General features: G+C 42.7%; 1 protein-coding gene across 5 annotated transcripts in view; it reads right to left on the bottom strand.

Moving 5' to 3' along the window:
- The window catches only part of HERC1 (HECT and RLD domain containing E3 ubiquitin protein ligase family member 1), a 3,987,333-nt gene that overhangs the window by 3,242,976 nt on the left and 717,857 nt on the right, over positions 1-26,500 (bottom strand). For all 5 annotated transcript variants that reach the window (XM_044077739.1, XM_044077741.1, XM_044077740.1 and 2 more), the window contains exon 12: positions 10,309-10,474. In XM_044077739.1, coding sequence (XP_043933674.1) covers positions 10,309-10,474 — 166 coding nt within the window. The remainder of the gene's footprint in view (positions 1-10,308; positions 10,475-26,500) is intronic.

Raw genomic sequence — 26,500 nt, 5'->3', positions numbered from 1 at the left:
TACCCCTAGATGTAAGATCCAACTTGTAGTGGGAAATAAAGGTATTAGATGAAGCCCAAGTGGCTGCTGCACAAATATCATCTAGAGGAATCCTAGCCTTAAAGGCGGCCGAGGTAGAGACTGACCGGGTTGAATGGGCATGTACACCCTCCGGTGCGGGCCTTCCAGAAGCTTGATAAGCCAATAAGATGCATTGTGAAATCCAGCGAGATAATGAGACTTTAGAAATTGGTTTGCCCAAATTAAATTTAGCAAAGGAAATGAACAACTGGTCGGATTGCCTATGACTAGCCGTCCTATTTAGATAAAATCTGAGTTGCCTATGAACATCTAAGGAATGAAGCTTGTATTCACCCTTGTTTTGATATTTAGGAAAGAAAACAGGGAGGTTAATGGATTGATTAATGTTTGCTTCAGAAGCTACCTTAGGAAGAAAGGACGGGTTGGTCCTGAGGTAAACACGGTCCGGATGAAAGACCAAGTAAGGAGGTTTGGCTGATAATGCTTGAAGTTCTGAGACTCTCTTGGCCGAGGTAATGGCTACTAAAAAGGCGGTCTTGAAAGATAAGAATTTCAGATCTACCGTAGCCGCCGGTTCGAAGGGGGGGGGGCGGTCAAGGCCTGGAGGACCAAAGAAAGGTCCCAAGGAGGAACCACTTGCTTTACAGGGGGCCTGAGACGGAAAGTACCTTTTAGGAAAATCTTACATAATTTGGCCGACATCAGTGGACTGGAGTACCAATATGACAATGAGAAATTGCCGCAAGTTGTACTTTGACCGTGGAACTGCTGGCACCATCATTAAAAAGAGTGGTTAAGAAGTTAAGCACCAGAGGAAGGGGAACTGTGAAGGGGTTTAGGCCTTGCCGCTCCGCCCACAAGGAGAACCGTTTCCACTTACTGCGGTAGACTTTCCTAGTGGATGGCTTATGAGCTGCCACCAGGATGGCCTTAACAGGGGACGAAATACCGGGAGTCCTGATCAGGAGTGGAACTGGAGCAGCCAAGCGGTCAGCTTCAGGTTGTCCAGGTTCGGGGGAGATAAGCGAGATGGATGAGATATCAGATCCGGAATGGGATCTAGAATCCAAGGAGGATTCACTGAGTGAGACCTTAGGAAAGGGAACCAGATCTGTCGAGGCCAAAATGGAGCAATGAGAATCATTCTGCACCCCAACCGAGAGGCTTTCTGAAGAACTTGGAGCATCAGAGGCAAGGGGGGATAAGCATAAAGAAGACCGGGTGGCCAAGCATGCACCAGAGCGTCTCTTGGGGCACCTCCGGGAGGAGGTATTAGAGTGAAAAAACTGTCGCACTTGGTGTTTGAGGGAGACGCAAAAAGATCGCAACAAGGAGTTCCCCACCGTGCGAAGATGCGTTCCGCTACCTGAGTATTGAGAGACCACTCGTAAGGGGTGAGAATGGTGCGACTGAGTTTGTCCGCCAGGATGTTGGACCGACCCGGAATATGCGTTGCTATGAGAAAGCGGTTGATGGAGATTGCCCATTCCCACACTCTCATGGCTTCTCGACAAAGAGGGTAAGACCTGGTTCCTCCTTGTTTGTTGATATACCAGACAACAGACATGTTGTCCGATTGAATCGCAATTGTTCCCAAGGGAAGAAAGGCCTGAAGTGCTAGCAATGCTAAGAGCACTGCTCTCATCTCTAGAACGTTGATATGCAGTGAGGTCTCTGAATCGTTCCACGTGCCTTGGACCGTCCGCCTGCAAAATGCCCCCCCCACCCGAGGCGGGAGGCGTCCGTGGTCACCGTGGCGAGAGGGGGAGAAGCACAAAAGGGGCGGCCTCCGTGGAGATCTGGAGAGTGTAGCCACCACAGGAGGGACCGCTTGCAAGCCTTGCTGATCGCAATGGGATGATGCATAGGAAGAGCAAGATACGACCACTGAACTAGGAGTGTCCACTGAAGGATGCGCATATTGAACCTGGCGAGAGGAAGAAGCGCTATCGCTGCCGCCATGGACCCTAGGGCCCTCAGGACCAACTCCGCCGGAATTGAGCTTGAGTGGAGAATGGCCTGCACCTGGAGCTGCAGATTTTGAACTCTGTCCGCACTGAGGAAGGCTCTCAATCTCCTCGTGTCTAACCTGGCACCTATAAAATCTATGAACTGCGTGGGTGCTAGGTTGGATTTTTTTGTGTTTATTGTGATGCCCAAACGAGGAGCAAGATGGAGAAAGGAGTCTCGCGCCAAGAGAAGTAGATGCCTTGTTGGGGCGGTGAGAAGCCAGTCGTCCAGGTAGGGAAAGACCTGCACCCCCTGAAGCCTCAGGTGGGCCGCTACCACTGCTAATACTTTGGTGAACACCCTGGGGGCTGTGGTGAGACCAAAGGGAAGGACCCGGAATTGGTAGTGACTGGCTCCCAGCCGGAAGCGGAGAAACCTCCTGGAGCGCCTGTCCATTAGTATATACTAGCACGCATCCTTGAGGTCTATAGAGCACATCCAGTGGTTTTCTCCCAGAAGGGGGAGAATAGACTGCAACGTAACCATTCGGAATTTCTCCTTGGGAACTGCCAGGTTCAAGAGTGAAAGGTCTAAAATTGGTCTTAGATCCCCCGTATTTTTTGGCACTAAAAAGAACCTGGAGTCGAACCCTGATCCGATGTGGTCTGGGGGGACGGGCTGGATGGCTCTTTTCTTTAGCAGATGGCCAATTTCTGCCAAAGCGGCCTCCCACTGACCGGGTGGAACGTCGGGGAGGGACTTCAATTTTGGCATGTGACGAAAAGGGATACGGTATCCTCTGGATATGATCTGGAGGACCCAGCGGTCTGATGTTATGGACTCCCATGCCGCTAGGTGCTCCGAACGTCCCCGACTGCCTCCAGAGTGGAGCAGCCGGGCAACCCTTCAGGGCTGCTGCGCAGGCCGTTCAGAGAAGGGTTCTCTGGACCCGAAGTTCCTGGGAGCCCCTCTGCCCCTGGGGCGGCATCCTCCCTGTCCTCCTCTGCCACGGAAGGACTGGTTGTCCGGAGCAGGCTGGGATTGCTGTGACTTCTGGAACCACATCTTCTTCTGACCCTTTTGGTTCCTAGAATAGGGCCTCTGGGGGTACAGAGAAGCGGATTCCGACGGCAGACAGCGTCTTCCCGTCCTTTTCGCTCTGGGTCAAAGTGTCACGAACAGTTTTGCCAAAGAGGGCAGAACCATCGAAAGGGGCGTTCGCAAATGACGCCTTGAAGGGCTCCGTGAAATCGCAATGACGGAGCCAGGCCTGACGTCTGGTAACTAGGCCTGCCCCTGCGGCTCTAGCGGCACCTTCCGTAGCATGGGACAGTAGCCACATAGAGGTATTAGTGACGGACCTGAGAGTGGCCATACGGGTGGAGTGCAGCACTTTGTCCTCCTCCGACATGGACTCTGGGGGGGATGCAGCGTATTCTTTATAAGATCGCTGCATCCTAATCACATGTGCCAGGTAGTTCAGCGCCCTCACTGAGAAGGTCGCTGAACTAAACATCCGCTTTCCCCAAGCGGTCCATCATCCGAGACTCCTTGCTTGGGGGATGGACTGAGGGACTCTCCTGAGCAAGTTCCCTCTTGGTGGCAGCCGCCGTCAACATGGCATCTACCGGAGGCCCCTTACTCCAATGGGCACGGTCAGCCGGGGGACTGAGAATACGGTCGGGCCTTTTTGGGATTGGCTCCACAGTGTCCGGTTCCTTCCACGCCCTGGTGGTAATGAGGTCCACCAGGGGGTCAGCAGGAGGGGACACCCAAGAGGTAGACGGGCCCGCTTCAAATGCCTCCAAGAACACGGACTCGTCCGAGGAAGACTTGGGGGCAGACCACCCCCCCCTTATGCGGAGCATTTCCATGATGTCTCCAAATGAGACATCCTCAGGGGGTGATCTTGGGGAGCCTTCCCCTTCCTCCAAGTCCGTGTCTTCTGTGAGAGACTCGGGGGGAGTCAATGTGCCTCCTTTTGCACGTATGTTTGCGGGGAACATCCTCCGGGGGGCTGTCAGAGGACTCCTCGCAAACAGTGACCTGTTCCAAGGGAACAACTTGGGGCAAAGGAGCGGGCTGTCCCAAGGGCCGGATGGTGGAAGCCTGACCCAGTACAGATGGAGCGCGGGACGGAGCCGAAGCAAGTGCCGGGGGTCCGGAGACCCTCAACAGGGCCCTCGCCACTACATCAAACGCCAAACGGGAGCCGACCTCGACCAAAGGATCCGACAATCGGCTCCCCCTCGTATCCGAGGATTGGATCGGAGCCGGCGCCGAAGCGCTCGGATCCGAGGGGACAGTGCGCTCCGACACAGATGGCGCCGAAGGAGCACTGATCCCCCCGGATCCGAAGCTCGGATCCAGGCTCCAAGAGGTCGGATCCGAAGCACTCGAGGGCAGGGTCGGATCCGAAGTACCGAGTACTATCGGCGCCGACCCACCCCGGCCCGGCTGCTCGGCTCAACTGCTCAACCCGGTAGCGGGTCGGAGAAGGAGCAATAGGTTTAAAGAAAGGTCGAGCTCCCCCCCAGAGGGGGGGAGCCAAGAGCACTCCCATCTGCATCTGGGCCTGGATGAACCTTCTCATCATCCGGTCCAGATCAGCGTCTGACAAGCTATAGGTCGATCTCGACGAGGCTACCGAGGTAGGCCTTGAGTGCCTCCTGGATAGCCTCGACGGAGATCGGGTCTCCTCCTCCTCAGGTCCCGTGAAAAGCACACGGGTGACCGGAGCCAAGGAGGGGGAGAACCAGCAGACAAGGAGGCCGGAGGAGAAGCCCGCTTGGCAGGCGGGGCCGAAACAGAGGTCTCGGCCCGCCGCTTATGGTGCTTCTCCCTCCGGTCCTTCTTTCTAGCTTCCCTCTCCTCCGAACCACTACAGGGAGGTTGAGTCCCAGGAGGAGGAGGGGAGCCGGAGAGGAGGTAACCGTCGAAACGGTTCCCCCCGAAGGAGCGGAGGCCGGAGCCGAATCCGGGGGCAAAAGTCCCGCCAGGACCAGCTTAGACCTCCGCTCCTTCAATGCCCTGGGGTTGAACCCTGCACAAATGGAACATCCAGAAGTGAGGTGTTCAACCCCAAGGCATCGAACGCACCGAGTGTGGCCATCAGCAGGGGAAAGCTTATGGCCACACTCGGAGCACTTAGAAAAAACAGCCTTAGGTTGTTCTGACATCCTAAGAGCTAAAAAGTTACTTAAACTAGAGGAAAAAAGTCAAAGTAACTAAACACACACTACGCTACCAGCGAGGGGAGGGAAACTAAGTAAAAAAAATATTAAATCACTAAACAAGTATAACTATCAAAAAGGGAATCCTAAACTTTCACTCAACTTTCAAAAACAATTAAATTTTAACAGTATAAGAACTTTATAAAACCACTTAGCTGAAGAGCTCAAGAACACCAATCTGGTCACCAGCGCGGCAAACTAGATCTGAGGTCATGTAGGGAGAGCAGGGCATTATGGGTGAGGGGAGGAGCTGAGAGCTCGGATCCATAGCTGGTAAACCATGCCGGTTCGGATCCGATATCGGATCCATAACCCACAGGTTGCAGACAAATGAATCTCCTACTTCAGATCTATCCTTTCTAACTTCTGCTTCCTTAACTTGGGGCTGGGGACAAAATATCTCAGACATCTGGTTAAATTACCAAATACACTTTTATAGCAGCCTTTTGAAATTCTAATATTTTATGTACAAAAGTCGACTGCATGGTTTTTGACTGTATCAGGATAAAAACACACTGGTCAGATTTATTCAAAGGTTGCAACACACTATATTGTCTTTAGCCCACAAGTGTGCATCTTTACTGTTCATTTCTCATTCTCATTAAATGGTCATAAAACACCCTTTTGAGCTCCAATTTGAAAAAAAAAAATCCCAGTGCTAAACATCTGTTTGATCTCTTAGCTACCTTCTGTCTTTCTTGGAGTCTGCTCCCTGCCCTCTTCCAACTCATTTTAATGGCATAATCATCCAACCCCATGATAAACATATCTGTGCATTCTAAATTTCAGCAAAGGCTGTCCAAACCACAAGGATGCCTTTTTTGCACTGTCCTATTGGTTCAAATCTCTACTTATCAATCCACTCTATGATCCATGCAATGTACTTTTGGGGAGTTCCATTCAAGTGGTCTATCACTTTAATCACAAGTGGTAAAATAAGGGGATCTAATCACACCTGGTCTAATGATAGTGGCCAGTACATTTTACCAGTTACAACTCTGATATTAAGGAAAGTTTATGATTCTTTTCATCACTGGTTTTAGTTAGCTTATAGATTTGCAAGTAATACTGCAGTTTGCTTTACCACAGTGTGCTGGCTGTGGAAGCTGGTGGTACACTTTCAGTGTTTTATTCCTTTCTTCCACTGCAGTGCAACCATGAAGTTGTTATTCATAAGTCAGGAGGTGTGGGACTATGGGGGTGGGGTGGGGGGGTTAAGTCATATGAACTATATCTAGATCAGTTATGTTAAATCATTTGTGGTTACACACTCTGTCTTTAGACAAATGGCACACTAATTTCTGGACTTTATCCTTCCTTAATGAGCCAACACCTGGCAATGACAATACAGTACAGAGTCATTTATCAGAACGTCAATAATCCAAAACCTTCCAAAGTTTTCAGGTAGGAAAAATCATAATGTCCGAATATGTAAACATTATACATATTCACTTGAGCATGTGTTTTGAGCTTGCAGACAGCTCGTGTGTGAAAAATATTCTTTACTGTCCACTCAAATTGCTGAATGGTTGAAAAGTACATTTCTGCATGCAGAAAAAAAAACAATATTTTATAAGTATTTTATCCGGTTCAATTATATGTTTGATTATCTGAACTACCCTAGGTCCCAATTAGCTTGAATAATCTACTCTACTGTACCTCTAAAAAGATCAATGCATACCCCAACTCTCAACATATCCTGACCATTCAGTGCCCCAACTAAAATTCTACCTGACAAGTCACTGGTGCTCATCTGATAGCAACTCCTTGCCACATATGATAAGGTCAGGCTTCCAAATCTTTTCCAATTTCTATTCTAGAATAAATCTCAGAGACAGTATTCTACTCCATTCTGACCTGCTTGCCTGTAAAACATTCCTTGTGATAAAATACAACAAAAAACCTGGCTAAAATAGTGGGAAGTATACTTGCTGTGTTCAATTCAAATCAGTCACAAAAGGTAACCAAATGTTCCACAAAAAGAAACGAAGCTGTAACCTACAAACCGCTTTACTTTGCGAACTCTTAATCCAAAAGAGTCAAAATCACCATAGGTTCATTCAACTCATCCACTGGGCAATAGCTTGTAGAAAAACAGCCAGCATGTAAAAATAAATCCAAGCGTCCAGTAGAAACCACGTTTATTAAAATAATTAGAACACAGGGCTAGCGCTTTCAACGATCTTCGTTGAAAGCGCCAGCCCTGTGTTCTAATTATTTTAATAAACGTGGTTTCTACTGGACGCTTGGATTTATTTTTACATGCTGGCTGTTTTTCTACAAGCTATTGCCCAGTGGATGAGTAGGTTCGAATGAACACTCTATGGTGATTTTGACTCTCTTTTTTATTGGATTAAGAGTTCGCAAAGTAAAGCGGTTTGTAGGTTACAGCTTCGTTTCTTTTTGTGGAACATTTGGTTACCTTTTGTGACTGATTTGAATTGAACACAGCAAGTATACTTCCCACTATTTTAGCCTGGTTTTTTGTTGTATTTTATAAGTCTTGTTTATTATCAGGCGAACAGAGTGTAGCGAGCATTATTCTTTGTTTTTAAATTCCTTGTGATAAGACTGATCATTACAACTCCTAACTCCCTTTTGCCACCTGCCATCCCTAATGCTGGTCTTCCTCTGTTACCTGGACTACTTCAACCATCCACTTCTAAGTTATCTATCCATCTGTACAACCTATGAAACTGCCATTTTCCAGGCTATACTGTATCCATCTTGAAGCTCAGCACTGATTTCTGCCTTGTTCTTTTTGTTCATACACTTCCCCCTACCGGCTACTCTTCCTTGTCTTTAGTCTACTTTCAGTCTTTCCCTTCTGCACCCAGCATATTTGCTATTGTACAGCAGGTTCTATATACTTCCTATAAATGCAGATCTCTACTCTTCTGCAGTTCCTCTTTAGTCACTCACACATTCTTCTTCTTCTTGCCTCCTTTTTCTTTTTTCCCAACTCTACTTTCTTGACTAGTTACACTCGTCTCCCATCATGTCTCTGCACAGTAGATCTGGCCAGGTCCTGTTGTCTCCACTACTGTCTCCAAACAACTGACTGGAAATAGGCCTTAGGTTTCATAATCTTCAGTGACTAGCATCCCAATCCTCTTGTGAGGCTCTGCACCCACTCCCCTCCCTCCAAAGTTCATCCTGTTATATCATATCTCGGGCACCTAAAACCACCTCATTTCATTGCCTCTCCTCCAACAGGTTTTATTTAATTTTTGTTTTACTTCTTATTTTTTTTTTAGCTTTCTGAAAACAGTCTCTATTGAGTGATTCTGTTCTTTATTATTCTTCACAACAAACAAGTCACTCCTTCTAGCTACCCATTCATGAACTACAGTCTTGTCCTCTCATCCACTGTTGAGAACTTATCAAAGCATACAAGATTATTTTGCTGGCAACAATCTTGCGATTGTGTCTCCACGCTAGCAAATGGAAATCCTCAGAGATGGATTTTTTGCCATCAGTTTTACTCAAAGTACAAAATTCACAAAAGGAAACATGAAAACTTCAAAGTAAAGTAAAAACACATTTTTTAAAGCAGATTTTTTTTCACTGAGACACTGATTCAACATTAAGCATGAAGTGTTGTGAATACTGATGAAATCTGCTAGCAGCACCTAATAGCACAGTCCCCAAAACTAAGTTGGAGTCTAGTAATCTACTCAGTTTCATCACAGCAGTCCTTTGCACAAAATGAAAGGAAATTGACGTCCTTTAAAAGAAAACTTGAAAGATTAATTCTTAACTCTGTTGAAAACAAAGATAGGATAGCCAAAACCCTACAACTGAATCAGAAATCCTCTGCATACAAAACCAGTAAACGTGACTTTTCTTCAAGAATAAACAGCTGTCAAGAAAGTGCATTTTCCTTCAAATGTCCTGACCAGTAAAAAGTCTATATAACATATTTTAAAAGTTATTTTCCTTCAAATGTCCTGACCAGTAAAAAGTCTATATAACATATTTTAAAAGTTATTTTCCTTCAAATGTCCTGACCAGTAAAAAGTCTATATAACATATTTTAAAAGTTATGCGCTTCTCAGCTATTACAAAGTGCAAACAATGAAGAAAGGCTTTCACTCAGAACAGGAGCTCTGCCAATGATCAGCTTCTACTTATACAGTTAGCTGTGGAAATGTCTGGTCAAACTGAAGCTGAGATGATCGCTGCCAGGCAGTAACTGGCAATACACAAATTAGGAAGCAGGATCTGCTGCTTAGTGAAAAAAAAAACAAGGCCCCACTTCTACACAGGGGATAAAGCCCAATGATAACGGTTTTGTGTTTTTTTTTTTTTAAACACTGCTCCTGCCAGTGATCGAGAAAACGCCATTTCCATTGTCAGCTATTCCCTCTACTTCATGGAGTTGACATAATCTAAAAGATAACAGTCAAATTACACTCTGTGATATTACCAAAAGGTGGATAAAAAATAACATGGTTATGGTTGGCTCCTTACTGAAATGACGGTACTCGACATGCTGTCGTTATGCCAAAAAAAAAAAAAAAAAACACAGGAGAAAAGCAAATCTCTAAGATTGCTTTTCTCCTTAAAACTTCTTTTTGCAAGCAGCAAGTGCCCTGAACCCCCACACCCCTTGAACTTCAACCAACTCTGTGATAACCATACCACAGAGAAAAGGGAATATTCAGAGAAAAGGCTGATCTTTTAGCCATTGTCTCCTTATTTTGGGACTCACTCTAGTAGGTCTCAACATTTCAAATGGCTACCATTATGGAGACTTTACATGCTAGGCCAAAAATCTACTCCAAACAAAAGCCCATGCATTTCTGTCATAAAGCACTATCCCTCAAAAATGTAGTTAATGATGGAGAAAATTCCTTAACTGATACATGACACCCACAAATACAAAAATGAACTATACACCAAAAACACTGTGCTGTTCATTCCTCACTTCCTAAAATTATTGTATGAATTCGCCACAATTTGCCCAATCTGACCTTCATATTCTTAACTGATTTAGACTGACTTTTCAGGTCCTAAAACAATACATTATAGACATGGATACATAAAGGGCAACAGTAGCTGCTAAATATCAATGAAAATGTTACTTAAAAAGCCCAGTTACCTCTTGGATTTCATCAGGTACAGAAGCATCCATCAGTCTGAAAAGCAAGTTTCGAAGTGGTCTGGCCTGTCGTCCAAGGATGCTAGTTGCTACACCCCCTGCCAAAGCCAAAGCTAGATGGTTGGAAAGTAACTTCAGACACAATTTCAGAAAGTTGTGGTGCTCTCTAAAATGAAATATACAAACCATCAAATAGTTAAGGGTCTGGAAGGCCTCAACAACTTTTCAGCTCTGTGAAACTGAATAAATGTAGCTTTCAAGGAACCACTACTGTATCAGCAAATTCATAATCAAAACATTAATAAAAAAATAGACAACTATAAAACAAAGACCCAGTCAGCAGATGAAGCCACACAATTACTTTCTATTTCCTATAACTCATACTTTTGTGACAGGAGGTTATGTCTGATATATTCTTTTAGAACTACTCATTAACAGACATCTACTTACAAGCAGCAGTCTTTGATTGGCCAGCTATCAGAATCAGTCTTGCAATGTTGTTCCTCCAATTCCAGCTTACGTAAATTGCATATAAAGGCAGCATTACACCACATCTCCTTTACTTGTTTTAAAGATGAACCTGTAATATGGGGAACAATCAGGACAACCACTAGTAAATGGAAGCACAGCAAAACTAGGTAAGAATGCGTGGCTCGTGGCAGAGAGGAACGGGGGCCCTAACTGCAACTCTAGTAACTGGAGTTCGATCAGTGGCCCCAATACTGGAGCAGTCAAGTAAAAGGGAGAGGTGTGTGGCACTGTGGCTTACTCACTTCTCACAAGGCAGGCAGGGTTGAGAGTACTTGAGCAAAAAATGGTGTGTTTTTCTCCAATGGAGACCAGGAAAAACAATTCCCATGCTTCAGGGAAGGGAACAGGGTTGTATTCTGGCAGCACCCTTGAGGAAGTAAAGGATGACTGATGCAATCAGCCCATTGTATGTCCTCCTAATACTTCTTAGCTGAGTATGTTTGGGGTTTTAGGAACATAAAGCAAATAAAACCCTCACTCCACCCCTGACAACTGCCTTAATGATGGCCCCTCTCAGCCAACTCCCACCCCTCACTGAAGAGGCAACAAATGGGTTAACTGGCTGAAGGGGAGCTGATGACTAGGAGGCAGCATGAGCAAAAATAGCAAACTCTGTAAGAATGCCAACCAGGTGGACATTAGTAATAACCAGTTCAAATCTAAAACAACTGAATGGTGATTAGCAATCTAACTGTTTCAAAAGTCATTCCCTGTTGAAAACAGTACATTTGTGTAAGCTGACTTGCCATAACAGTAGATGTTGAAATTCCTCACTGTTGCAGTAGCCTACAGTTGTTTGGATTATATCCTGCCCAGAATATAATGGTTGTACATTCTTCAAAAGTCTTCAGCCTCACTTGATACATTTGCCCAGGCTGCTCTCAAGATCCACAGAGAAAACAGAAGCCTAGACACAAACTTCTTCAGGACTCTGTTGACTTCCCCCCTCCCACAACAGAGAGAGAGAGCCTACTCATCCTGAAACCCCAAAATGTTAGGAAAACATAACTTATCTCAAAAAAGTAATTACATATAGAAATAAGAGCATAGAGGAATGGTGCAGGTATTACAGTAGTAAGGAATTCAAACATCTACTGTTCTAAGTGTAAAGTACACAACTGTACTATGTTAATCTCTCCAAGAGTTGCAGTAGCCTATTGCTGTTTGGGTAGATTACCATGGCTTATCCATCCAGGGAAGAGAAAACATGAGAATCCAGGAGCCCCTGGAGTACGGTCCTAGCAAAGCCCGTCCTGGATCTGGAAAGAGAATCCAGTATGTAATGCTTTGTAAAAGTATGCATGGAGGACCAAGTAGCAGCCTCTAAACTGCTTCTAGGGTCTACCACTTTCTAGTATGCCATCAAAGAAAGCAAGATTTTAGTAGAACATGCTTTGATCCTGCCCGGAATTGTTTAGGAATAACAGAAAAAAGCAGCAAGGAACAACCATCTGGTAAGTGTCTGAACTGACATACACTGTCCTTTCTTTTGTTCCATCATCAGAAGTTCACAGCTGTTCAGCATTCCTAAAGGACTTGGCTCTGCAAGATGATATTCAAGTTGCATAGGCATGCCCACAGTATAGATATTTTTGCCCTGATTACAAGTTTCTGGAAAGAATATAGGGAGATAGACAGCTAGATTCACAGCAAACTCTGAAAGTACTATTTCAGGAATAGGGAATTTCTTCTAAAAAATAAACTTACATCTATGGAAAACCAACAGGATTTATTCATTATGAATGCCTGCAACTCAGACACTCTCTTGCAGATGTTAGAATAATAAGCAAAACAGTCTACCAAATAATGAAACAAAAACAGCCATGACAGCTGGTTCAAACAAAGACAGAATTAACTTTTCCTGCATAAAGTAACAATTCCAACAAAGTGCCACCTATTTTCTAGGTGGTCTTTCAGGCGAAAAAACAAACACCTCTCTGTAGAACAGCTTAAGCCAAGTCTGAAAAGAAACAGGTGGATCCATGGGTAAACATGCTGAAATGGCTGATAAATACCCCTTGCTAAAGAGGTAAGACAGATCAGTGGATAGTAACACCCACGAAAAAAAAAATTTGAAGAAACAGTGGGTACATAATCCCTGACTGGACCTCAACTATTAATGTGGCACCAACTAGAAAATCTCTTCCAATTCCAATATCCCATTTCCTAGTAGCAGGTTTTCTTGCCTCAAGTACCTGCTGCACATTCTCAGAAACAAGGTGTCTAAAACATAGCAAAACTGAAGTCACCTGAAGTTGTTTGAGACTGGGGTGGATCAAACACCCCGGTCTTATGTGAGTAGCTCCAATCTGTGAGGAAGCTTGATGTAATTACCCTTGGCCAATTTCATAAGAAGGGAGAACTGTTGCCTAGGCCAGAAGAGAGTCACCACAACAATCTTCAGAATTACCCCTGGAAATCTGTAAAAAGGGGCAGAAATGCATTAAGAAACATTCCGACCACAGGAATTACAAAGCATCTGTTTTCCAGGCCTGCCTGCAAGGCGTCCTGGTCTGCAGAATTTGTTTAGCTGTCAGTTTTGAAAGGAGGCGAGCAGATCTAGTTGAGGTGTCCGCACAAATGGATCAATTCATGGAAGACACTCTTGTTCAATTTCCATTTATGAGGGTCTGGTCCGGTCCTGCTTAGCTTGTCTGCTGCTACATTTTGCACTGACAGAATGTAGGACGCTTGGAGGGTTAAACAATGCTTCAGAGTGATCTCCAAGGCTAACAACCAGCCTGTGCGGAGAATACAACCTGCTGCCTACATTTTTGTTTATGTATCACATCACTGTGGTGTTGTCTGTACTCACCTGCAGAGGTCCCAAAAACCACAGATGATCAAGAGGTTCTATAGCATGATGACAGCTAACATCCGACACTTATGTGCTTTGACTTGCCTGTTTTGTTCTAAAGACCTTGCACTTCTACCACACTTGAAACTGCAACGCAAGCAAAATCTGAAGCATCTGTTGCCAGAGATTGCAATGGGACTGGCAGAGAGAAAACTGGAGACTGGATTCAGGCAATCTGTCATCTCCAACAAAGCAGTATTCTCTTTGTAAAACCCAAGACTGAAATTCCAGAGGGTGAGAATGTTGGGTCTACATAGTTTAAGAACTGGATTTTTCTCATGTGCAACCTGGCAAGAATTATGAGAATCATGGACGCCATAAACCTTTGAATCCAGAGATACTTTGTGGATGAGGTCAGAGACTGATTTGAGAAGCTTGATTTGGAATACCTAGAAGGCATCCTAGAAGCACAGACCTGTGAGAAGGAATTAAGGAGGCTTTTTGACTCTTGATCTGAAAGCCCAGGTTGAGGAGATTTGTAATCCATGAATGGAACTCCTCACAACTGGCAAAAGACTCTGCAAACGTAAGTCCGTCACCTAAATAAGGAAATATGTGAATATCCTGCAGTCTGCAGTGAGCTACCTATCACTGGAGTTAGATATTTTGTACACACACTTAGAGCTGTAGACAACCCTATCGGCAATGTAAAGAACTGATAATGTGACGCTAATACCGATCTGAAAAAAAAACCTCTGAACTCTGTGGCAATGGGGATGTGATAAGCATCGGAATTCTAGAGTTGCTACGAAATACAGAAGAGGAATGAGAGGTAATGAACTGTGCAAGGTCTTGAACTTTAGTACTTTCACAGATAAGATCAGAAAACATAGGTTGGAGTACTGGTCTTTACGGAGGTTTACACTTCGGTAACAAAAAATTTCTGAAACAGAATCCTTACATACAAATATTTCAAGCATGGGCATTAATGCCCTTCTAGCCTGTCAGTATATATCAAAACAGTTAATAAGTGTGTAGGCTGTTCTTAAAAATATCTAAACTAGTGCTTGATTTAATGTAATATGATAGTCTATTCCACACATCAACTGCTCTCTGAGAACCAATTTGTACACTTCTCATTCTTACAGAATCTTCTACCATAGGTTAATTCTCTACTACTTTTTGACAAGTTCAAACATTCCCAAAGATAGCTATCGCCCTAAATGCCCTATATACCTGAATGAGGTCTCCTCTTAATTATCTAGATGAGACACTGTACAAGTTGAGACGTTTTAGTCTTTCATAACATATTTTCACAACCATGGAAAAGAATAAATGTCAGTGTCACCACCATGGACCAACATAAAATAAACCAATAAGTCTTTAATGTCCAACATCACGATAAAAACAAGTCCCCTTATTGCAAATGATAAGCTCTTTCGTATTTCTCCTTCTTCAGATCGTATAATAAAAAAGGGGAAACTCTTACATTTAAAAAAGTATAAAACACCAATCAGGCATCAATTTCAGGACCAGCCCCTTGTTATTATCCAATGAATAATTGCACCAATGAAAGACTGTGAAGGGAGACACTCCTATTCAGCCAATCACTGATCTATTCTTTAACATAGGTTTTAATGGTACTACGTACTACGGCATTAAGTCCTGGCGATCTATCTGCCCTCAAGTTTATAATCCATTTAGCTTTGTTTCTCTCAGTATTATTTTTGATATCCCCTTGCCTCATACCTTGAAAAGTAACTTCAATGGCTTTAAATTTAAAGTGATGTGTTGGAAATTGTGCAACATGACATGCTAATGTATTCCTGTTGTCTATATTCTGAATATCACGACGATGTCTTAAGATTCTATTTTTGAACACTTGGTCCGTTTTTCCAACATAATATGCTGAACAATGCTGAAAGAATGTCATTCGCACAAACAATAGTAAACCTTCCCAAACATATGCTGTGAACAATTTCCTTACTAATGTTTTTGAATCAATATTATTTCAGTCTATTTCTAATAAATTTAAGTTCCCAGCCACTATTATTCTTCCCACTTGTTTTTCATACAAGAAATGTATGAATTCCTCCAGGTCATCTGCTTGACTTTGATGGTCTATACACTCCAAAAATTGTTATATGTTCCAGGGTTGCCTTCATTGTCACAGTTACACAATCTATAGCATTGGTGTTATAAATGAACATGTTATAATCACAGATCTCATAACTATCTTTAATTTCTATCATAACACCTCCATGTGACTTTTTGTTAGAATGTCTGTTATAATAAAACATTTATACCCTGATGGAACTAGTTTCCAGTCACTGCTCTTTAACCATGTTTCACGAACACCACCACCACCAATTTTAGGGTAACATAGCAACTTTTCCAATAAAAAAAAAATATTAATCTCCCTAGCATTAACAACCATGAGAGATGTGTCAAACTTTGCTATCTGTGAACGGTTAAATTTCTGACTTGGCAAAAATCCTGCCTTGTGTTTACCAAACATTGCAAAATATCTGATGCAAAAATTCGCTTCCCTGATCTTGACGAGCGCACACCATCCTGTCTGAATATGTGTGCCTAAAATTAGGCTCAGATGCTCTACACGTTTCTATTTTTTAAAACAGGACATTTTTACATGTAGGTATTTAACCAAAATATATTTTCATTCACAGTGAGTGATATGGCTCTCCTTTTTATATAGGATTTGTGAAAAATACATCCTAACACCTATACAAGCGAGTGGGTTGTAAGTTCCCTACTAACAGACAGTTCTTGTAGACGAGATCATTTGTACTAACATGACATATGTACTTCCTTACATTAAGGCATTCTAAGGCCTGCCTTACATAGTCTATTTTTACTCTTGGTAAGCATTAACAGTATTCGATGTTCATCATCTTCTCTGTAAATTTAAAGTATCAGTTCCTCTAATAACTGAATCTCCAACTACAAGAATATCTTTTCTAACCAGCTGAGTGGAAAAGAGCAACTATAATCCCCTTGCAAAAAGGGGGTCCCTCAACAAACCCCCGAGAACTATAGACTCTGCAAGGCCATGGAGAGAATCATCATGGAGCTTATCAATAAGGATATAGGCAACCATCAAACTCTTGACCTGACCCAGTTTGGTTTTAAGGGCAGATCTTGCCTGCTAAACCTGGTGGACTTCTTTGAGAATGTCACCAAGGCCCTGGATGACGACAAAACAGTTCACACTGCCTAACTCACCTAGCCAAGGCCTTTGACATAATCCCTCACTCAGGCATCATTAAGAAACTCACCCAGCAGAGGATTAACCCTTACATCACTAGATGAGTTGCCAACTGGGTCACAAACAGAACACATACAGTCAAAATGGGGGATGCCAACTCTACTAGCACAGCTATTACCAGTGGTGTTCCCAGGGATCTGTGTTAGCCCCCCTTCTATTTGGTATCAATTTTTCAGACGTCCAGGCAAAAACAGATTGCCTATGGCTTACTAACTTTACTGATGACTGCAAAATGCAAAAATCAAACCAACGTGTTCCACAGCAAGGCAGTCCTTTAGTAAAAATCCACAAAGTAAAATAAATGCTAAAAGCACCTCAGACTAAGCGCTTTCGCCTGTTCATATTCAGGCATCATCAGAGTCATGCAGGTACTAACATTATTCACTTTTAAACAGGAAGTTTGTGCTGACATCATATCCTGTGTGCAATGCTGGTTAAAGTGAACTAAAATGCAAATATTAAAATGCACATATAAAAACTGCATTGTAAAGAAGCCGAGATAGTGTAATAGCTAAAGTCCAGGCTCCATCTGCACGGTTCAAGTCCCATACCTGTCCACAAACAGTAAATTAATAAATAACCTATTACAATCTCTGCAATGTTGTAACACTTGTACATATTCGCATAAAACATCCAAAATGCAAAATATAAACATACATCAAAATTTTAATAATTAAACTTATTTTAAAAATATATATATATATATAAATATATATAAATATATATATATATATATATATATATATATATCAAAATTATTCTAGATGCATTTAGCTTTCCTTTTCAGAATAATGGTCACAGAAATGGTATAATTTATGCCTGGTCTAGCTTTGGCATTTAATCTCAATTACCATTCTATTTCCTTAACTTGCAAGTCCAAATCTGGGTCTCCCCCTCCATTATTAATTAGCACTCTGTCAATAACAAAGAAAATTAACTTCATGAAATAGACGCATTCGAGACTGTGCGTGTATAAAGCATTAGTTAGCTTTCCATTCCCGATGTCCCTATTATGTTCCATAATCCTGTTGTGCAACTTCCTGACTGCCTTGCCTACATAAAATGCAGGATAAGACATATAGGTAGCAATGTAAACAACAAATTTTGTTTTGCAGCTCAACAACCAAGACACTGCAGATTCCTGTCATATAAATCAGTTTGGACATATGGTCCATCATTAATGAATCTGCAATTTGAACAAAAGCCACAATTGTACTAACTCAACTTCTAATTCAGTAACATCTCCTCTTTCAATTGCTATAAAAGAATGATCTTCATCACCATTAGTCTTACTAATCCCACTGTTTTCATTGCTAATGTCAAACATACAATTCTCATTCAGTTGGCTTTGTATGACCAGAGCTCGAGCCATGTGCTTTCCTCTTTTTCTTACATTAATGCTACTCAATCCTTCTGTATTTACTTATTTCTTCCTTTTCATCTGCTCTTGCCTTCTTTTTCTACCTTCCCTTTTGGGGAGAAAAAAATGCCTTTTTTTATATAATTTCCTGCAATCTGTGTGTTACATAACAAGGCAGTGTCCTTTTTAGTATGTACTCTCTTTGCTCTGCAGACATTTATTAGTTTCTTTTTACTCTCTGCTATTTGTTGTGAACCTCTTCCTTTATTTCCTTGTATATGCTCCGAATCGTCAGACTGCTGAATACTTGTATCCAGAATTCCAAAGTTGTCAGTGGCATTATCTTGCTTCATAGGGGTGATCTTTACAGACACATCTTTTCCTAAATATGTTCTACTTCCTCTTTCTTAACATTATTTATTTAGTCAGCCCAGGCATTAATATATGTAAAGTACAGTTTTGTACCTACCATAAATGTAGATGTTCGAGTGTTCACATTGCTGCAGTCATTACACACTTGGGTTATCCTGCTGTCAAGCAGTCCCGCAGTCGGCCAGAGTTCCAAAGTCTTGGTCCGGCGTCGGTTGCTGTCGCTTCTTCCCTGACGTCAGTGCGACAGGGGTATATAAGATGCATCCGACGCCATTTTCTTCAGTTTTTCTTGCCCCAGATGTCAGGTGCCCCCAAGTAGGTAGGCAATACATATTGCTAATAAAAAATATACATATAAAATAAAAACAATACCTTCAGTTACAAGCAAATACACCACAAAGGTTGTATGTGATAGAAAGGTATAGATAAGTCCAGCTCGTTCAGAGGGGATGGAGGGAGGGTAACCTGGACTGCAGCAGTGTGAACACTCGAACATCTACATTTATGGTAGGTACAAAACTGTACTATGTTCATCATGTTACACTGCTGCAGTCATTACACTTGGGTAAAATCCCAAAGCTAAGGTTGGGTGGCTGGTCTATAAAGAGTTAGGATTGGCTAGGAGGCCCTGCAGAACTGCAATGGCAAATCCTGCTCTGGATTTAGAGTAGAGAGGCAAGTGGTAATGCTTGGTAAAGGTGTGCACTGAACTCCAAGTTGCAGCCTCCAAAATTTCCTTGGTAGGTACTCCTCTGAGAAAGGCTGTTGAAGTGGCTGTTGCCCTGGTGGAATGTGGCCTAATGTTATTAGGGACTGATTTTCCATGCTGTGTGTAGCAGTAACGAATACAGTGTCCTATCCATTTGGATATAGTCTGCTTTGAGATAGCCTTGCCCTGTGATCCTGCAGCATATGCTACAAACAGTTGCTCAGTTTTCCTGAAAGCTTTTTTGTCTTGTCCAAGTAGAAGCGTAGCTGCCTGTGTATGTCCAAAGAGTGCAGAAGTTTCTCCCCTTTATTCTGGGGGTTTGGATACAAAGTTGGCAAATGGATGGTTTGGTTAAGAGCCACACTAGATACCACCTTTGGCATAAAGGTAGGGTTTGTCCTTAAAGAAACCCTGTCCTGATGAAAAATTATACAAGGTTCCACTGCCATTAATGCTTGTAGCTCTGAGACACTTCGTGCTGAAGTAACTGCCAGGAGCAGAGCTGTTTTCCATGATAAAAATTTTAGATCAGCTGTATTGGCTGGCTCAAAAGGTGGCAGGGTCAGTTTTTCCAAAACGAAATTGAGGTCCCAAGCTGGTGCTCTCCGGGGCGGTCTTATGTTTTTAGCCCCTCTGAGGTACTGCTTTAGCAAAGGATGAGAGAATAAAGGAGGATCCGTGTTGTAATGTGCTGAAATGGCAGAGGCGTGGATCTTGACTGATAAGAAGGATAGGCCTTTGACCAGCATCTCAGTTAAGTATTGTAAAATCTGAGGAATGTTTGGGAGAAGACGGTCAAGGCTTTGAGCCTGGTTCCAGGTGCAGAATCTCTTCCATTTTTCTGAGTAAGCTTTCCTGGTGCTAGGCCTCCTGGCCTCCAAAATGACATCCATAACAGCTTTAGAGAGAGGTGTTGCCTGTTTGACTAATGAATCTGCCATGCAGCCAGGTTTAGGGTTTTGAGCTGACCATGCAGGATCTGATTGTTTTGCTGAGTCAGAAGGTGTGGAATTTGAGGCAAAATCCATGGTGGGCCTTGAGCTAAGTTCTTTAAGATTGGGTACCAGTGCTGGCGTGGCCAGTCTGGAGCAATCAGGATCATCTGTGCTTTTTCTTGTCTGGCTTTTAGGAGCACCATTGAAAGGAGAGGCAGTGGTGGGAAGGCATAAACTTTTAGGCTTTTCCAGCTGAACGAGAGAGCATCCACTTTCCATGCTTGTGTGTGATAAGTCCTTGTGCAGAATTTTTGTAGTTAGCAATTCAGTGGGGAGGCAAAAAGATCTATGTCTGGGCATCCCCATTTTTGCGTTACCATGCTGAAGATTTGTGGATTCAATTTCCATTCGTGAGGGTCCATGATATTTCTGCTTAGATCGTCTGCCAGAGTATTTTTCTTTCCTGGCAGGAATTGTGCTGGCAGATGAAGTTGATACATTAGAGCCGTGTTCCACAAGGTCATGGCTTGCCTGCATAGCGGATAAGAATGAGTGTCCCCTTGCTTATGTACCACATTACTGTGGTGTTGTCTGTCTTTAATAATTGTCCTGGATGCAGAAGGTCCTTGAAAGCTGTTAGGGCATTATGAACAGCCAACATCTCTCTTTGATTGATGTGAAGATGCATCTGGTCTGTGGTCCACTTGCCCTGAATGCATTTTCCTGCCATGTGTGCTCCCCAGGCGTAATCCGAAGCATCTGTTGTTAGAGTCTGCCTGGCTGTGGGTAGGGTAAAAGGCTGACCCTTGTTTAGGTGACATGCCTGTGCCCACCATCGAAACTCCTGTTGTAGGCAGGGAATCATTGGTATTACTGCTTCTAAACTGTGGGAGTGTTGAGTCCAAACACTTTTTTAGGTACCATTGTATAGGTACCATTGTAATTTCCTCATATGCAGTCTGGCATATGGTATTAGTAGTATGCAGGATGCCATGAATCCCAGGGCCTGCAGAATTTTTCTTGCAGGGAGATGGGACTTTTTTGCCAGTAATTGAAAATATTGAGTTAGTTGAACTTGTTTGTCTGGCGTGAGATAAGCCATCTGGGCCATTGTATTTAAGCTGGCACCCAGGAATGTAATCTGTTGTGAGGGCACTAGTTTTTACTTATTTTCATTTACTGTGTACCCTATAGAAATTAGCAACCTTTTTACAAATGCCAGATGCCGTAGAAGAATGTCCTTTGTCTCTGCTTGAATGAGGCAGTCGTCCAGGTATGGATATATTTGAATTCCTTTTTGTCTGCAAAATGCAATTACTTGTGCCAGGCACTTTGGATTATCTACTGCATCCAGGGTCTTTACAAAGGGCAGTGCAGAGAATTGGTAGTGCATTGTACCAGCTTTGAATCCAAGGTATTTTCTGCAATTTTGTCTGATAGGGACATGCAGGTATGCCTCTTTGAGGTCCAGAGTAACAAGCCAAGCCTTCTTGCCCAGCATGGGTAGAAGATGCTGTAATGTCAACATTTTGAATTTCAGAATATCCAGGTAAGTATTTAGAATTGAAAGGTCTAGTATGGGCCTCCAGGCCTTGTCCTTTCTGAAGACCAGGAAGGGTCTTGAATAAAATCCTTGTCCTTGTTCCTGTTGTGGTACTTTTTGAATAGCTCTCATGTCCATGAGGGCTGAAATCTGTTTTCGTGCCTCTGCCCATTGATTTTGTGGCAGGTCTGGCATTCCTTTTAGCCTTGGTAAAGTATGAAAGTGGAACCTGTAACCTTGAGACACAATATTCAGAACCCATTTGTCTTGGGTGATTGTTTGCCAGTTTTGTGAAAAAAGTGCTAGTTTTCCCCCTAAGGGGGCTGCCAATAGGGAAGTGCTTGGCGTACGAAGGGGGAAGTCATTGGGACTGTTTCCTGTAAGGTTGAGACTTGTCCTCACCTCCTTTTGGGGTTGAGGTGCCCCACTGTCGTTGTCTGTTAGAGCCTTGGGGTTGAGATCTGCCTCTTGGGTGTCTGTATCTGCCTCTCTGTGGCCTGTCTGACACTGGAAAGGACCAATTTTTTGTTGGCCAGTTTCTGCTAAATTGAAGTGGCTGTACCTGTAAGAAATCCTTGACTGTTTGCATAGATTTAGCTTTATCCTCCATTTTCTTTAACACCTCTTCTGCCTTAACACCAAACAAGGTATCATGCTGTAAAGGAGCATCCAATAGTTTTGCCTTAACATGATCAGGTAAACTCTGTTCTTTTAACCAAGCATGTCTTCGAATCACAGAACCTGTAACTGTGGCTCTACAAGAGGCCTCTAAAGAATCAAAACCACACTGCAGAGTATGTTTTCCCACCTGTCAAACTGCATGCAATAAATCCTGCATTTCTTTACAGTCAGGAGCTTCTGAGCTTGCAAGCATTTTCTGTTTTAACTGAGCCATTAAATATTGGTGGTACTTAAGCATGTGAAACTGGCAATTTAAAGCCCTTACTGCTAAAGTTGCAGAAGTGTAAACTTTCTTCCCCCATCCATCCAAAGCTCTGGAATCTCTGTCAGAGGGTACTGGATTTTTTGCAATGGAAGCCTTAACCCCTTTTGGACCCTGGGAAATAGTTTCTGGATCAGTAGAAGGGTTTTTTATAAATAAACTTGTGGGAGTCAGGGACTCTATAATACCTATCTGGCTTGGCTGGTGCAGGGGGCAAAGAATCAGGAGATAAGCTGGATTCAGAGAACACATCATCCACAATATCTAGCACAGGCGGAATAGCCAGGGGCCTGTGCTGAGGCAATAAAAAGAAATCCCTGAGCCTTTTCTTGGATTCTGAATAATCCTGACTTTTCCAATGGAAATGCTCCCTCATGGTATGTAAAGTTTCCCCAAAAGAATAATCCTCAGGAGGAGAGGCTGAAGGGATAGATTCTTCAGCATCAGAGTCCTCATGGGGTAGAAAGTATCCCTGGTCTGAAGAGGAATCAGAGGAAATGGAAACCTGATCAGAGGAATCGTAGTCTGTATCCTGCCTAGGCCTTTTCTCAGGAGGGGGATGGGAACCCTTGATTAGAGTAATGAGGTCTTCGGCCATTTTAAGCATCTGTTTCTTAGGCATAGAGGACTGTCCAGGAGAATGCTGTACTTGCTTCTTTGTCTTTAATGGTACTTTTGTCTTTGCTTTAATGTTAAGTTGTGAAGGTCTGAAAACACCCTCAGAAGCCGATGCCTGCTCAGCGGCTCCGGACCCATCTGAGGGATTAGTTTCCGTAGGCCCAATACCTTGAGTTTCCAGAGGCCTAGGTGTCTCCACGTGGGAGTCAGAGGTGGCCTGTGGCTTTGAGGTAGCGAGTGTCAGGGGCGGCGAAAGCACCTCACTGAGAACCGGGGAACCGGTGACTGGCCTAGAAGAGGTTTCGTCATCGGTTTTGGACCTCGGATGCCTGTCTTTATCCTTGTCTTTGCGTTTTTTCGGAATTGCGGTCGTCGGTTGATCCGACGGCATAGTATAATTGAACCTTCGGCCAAAGTACGGCAAATCAAAACGTCGTTTTATAGTGCGTTTGTTAAATCTGGCACAAAACCGACAACTAGTGACATCGTGATCAGGGCCTAGGCATGGAATACAGTAAGAGTGGACGTCCTTATGAAGTATTTGCTTCCCACAAGAAATACAATTATTAACTTTTTCTGATATCTGTCTGAGGCAAGAAAAAAGTTTCCCCAACGGGGTACTTAGCTTTATTGAAGACTTCGGATCTGAAATTCGACTTCGAAAATCTCAGGTGTTGGCCGACCGCCACTTGCGAACTGCTTCTGCTTCGGGCACCGCGCGGCAAGAAAGACTGAAAAAAATGGTGTCGGATGCATCTTATATACCCCTGTCGCACTGACGTCAGGGAAGAAGTGACAGCAACCGACGCTGGACCAAGACTTTGGAACTCTGGCTGACTGCGGGACCGCCTGATGGCAGGATAACCCAACTGTAATGACTGCAGCAGTGTAACATGATGAACATCAAAAGTTCTCCAAGCTGTGCTGATTGCTCAAGTGCACTTGTCATCAGTAAGTCTAAATTTACTACTAATAATGGTAAGCAAATCATCCAACTTTTGACATGAGGAACACAGATTACCAGTGTTATCAAGTGTTACCTTTAAATATACACATCATTAATCACACTGTACAGGATATTAAGGTTTTACCAAATCATTAATGGCTTACTTATTTAAGGAATCCATATTCTGCTACATATGAATAAAAAATTCTAAAAGAAAAGAATTATTAAATTCAGTTACCACAGAATTCAAAGAGAACTTAAATCAACGTCTAAGAGAACAGTTATATTAACAATATACAACTAATCATTAAATTAAGTACATTTAAGTTGGTGATCTTATCGTACAAGTTGTGAAAGTCGCACAAAAGCTGGAATTCCTTTACATTGCTTGCAACTGAGCACAGTAGCTTCTGATCACTATCACTCACAGTTGAACCTCTCTCTGACAGTAAAAATCAATGAATCATAAACCAAGACAGGATTGTTTACATATTATGCACATACAAATAGTTCAAGCATGGGCATTAATGCCCTTCTAGCTTGCCAATATACCAAAACAATTGCTCCTATATTAAGTTCTTAAAAATATCTAAACTAGTACTTGCTTTAATGTAATTTGGCAGTCTGTTCCAAGTATCAGCTACTCTGTCAGAGAACAAATTAATACACTTGTCATTCCTATAGAATCTCCTACATAGATTGCCTGATGATTCTACAGTACTTTTTTTTAACCCCAAACATTCCCAGAGGTAGTTGTCAGTAAATGCCCTATATACCCGAATAACATCTCCTCTTACATATCTGCAAGACTGTACAAGTTCAGATATTTATACCCTTGGTATATTTCCATTGTACTCTTTCCAGTTTATTCATGCTTGTTTCCTTATAGAGTTTCCATATTGTTATTCCATATTCAAGTTTGTGTCTAATGCAACTAAGAAACAATGACTTCATTATTTTTGATTTCCTAATTTATTATTTTTTATACAACCTATAATTCTATAACTATCATTAATCAATTGATTGATATGATTAGAAAAACTCGTAGCTGAATCTATCCATATACCCAGGTCCTTAAATGAGTTTACAGTTTCAATCAGTGTGTACTGTATTAAATATTCACATTTCAATTTATGCCTACCAAATCACATATGCTTAGTTTTTGATGTATTTATCAGCATATTATTTTCCTGTGCCCAAATAGTCAATTTAGTCAAGTTATTTTGCAGACATGCCTTATCTGTAACGCATGTAATCAGTTTACTCAATTTCAAGTCGTCAGCATATAGACTGTAAAACACCTCAGATGAAAAAGTTAGGTATAGATAAGCTTGGGATCCTTCTTCCCTTTGGTTTTCAGGCATTAGTTCTACAACCCCCCAATGAAAGAATATAATGAAGAAGCTGAAGAAAAAATCTATCTAGTTCGGAGGATGAGTGGAATTCCCCGAAACAGCGGTATGTCTATCCAGTGCCACTTGTAACCCTCCTGAACACCTCTCATGCTTGTCACATAAATAACACCATGTTGGCAAATCAGACATGTCTCTCACAGGATCCCCATCCATGTAAAGCAAAGTCCGTCCCTAACCCCATTTAACTGTAACCTTGACCAATGGACAAAAATTGGGAAAGTCTCCCCAGGTCTGGCACCCATGTCTCTGACAGACAGATAGCAATGCCTAAAGACCCCCCCCCCACCCCACCCCCCAAACACACACACACACAAACAAACACAACCTCTAGAAACTTTCTAACATACCCATTCTAGCACAATGTGCCCTGATAGGAAACACTATTATTTTGTTAAATTCATCTCAATATAAGGCAATACATAAGGAGGTATTACGGTTGGTGAATGAACATTTAAATATGACCCTCTGGGCTAAAAGACATAAAACTGCAACAAGTCTATAATTTTGCTTAATTTGAGAGTTTGCTGATATAAAAAGACATCAGAGTTCCAGGAAAGCTCAAATAATAGAGATGATATTGCAAAATACATCTGTGTAAAGTAGGGAGACAGAAGCAATGTGAATGAGAAGAAAAGTAGACACTGATTACAGTGGGTAAGATGGCATCCACTGCATTACAAAAGATATGCAAGATACATGCAGAGGTATTACTGGAACATTACTGGATTACAATGCTA

The sequence above is a fragment of the Protopterus annectens genome, chromosome 7.part0 (assembly GCF_019279795.1).
Source record: "Protopterus annectens isolate FY-2018-M chromosome 7.part0, PAN1.0, whole genome shotgun sequence".
Classification (NCBI taxonomy): domain Eukaryota; kingdom Metazoa; phylum Chordata; order Ceratodontiformes; family Protopteridae; genus Protopterus; species Protopterus annectens.
This window is presented reverse-complemented; position numbering and strand designations above follow the sequence as displayed.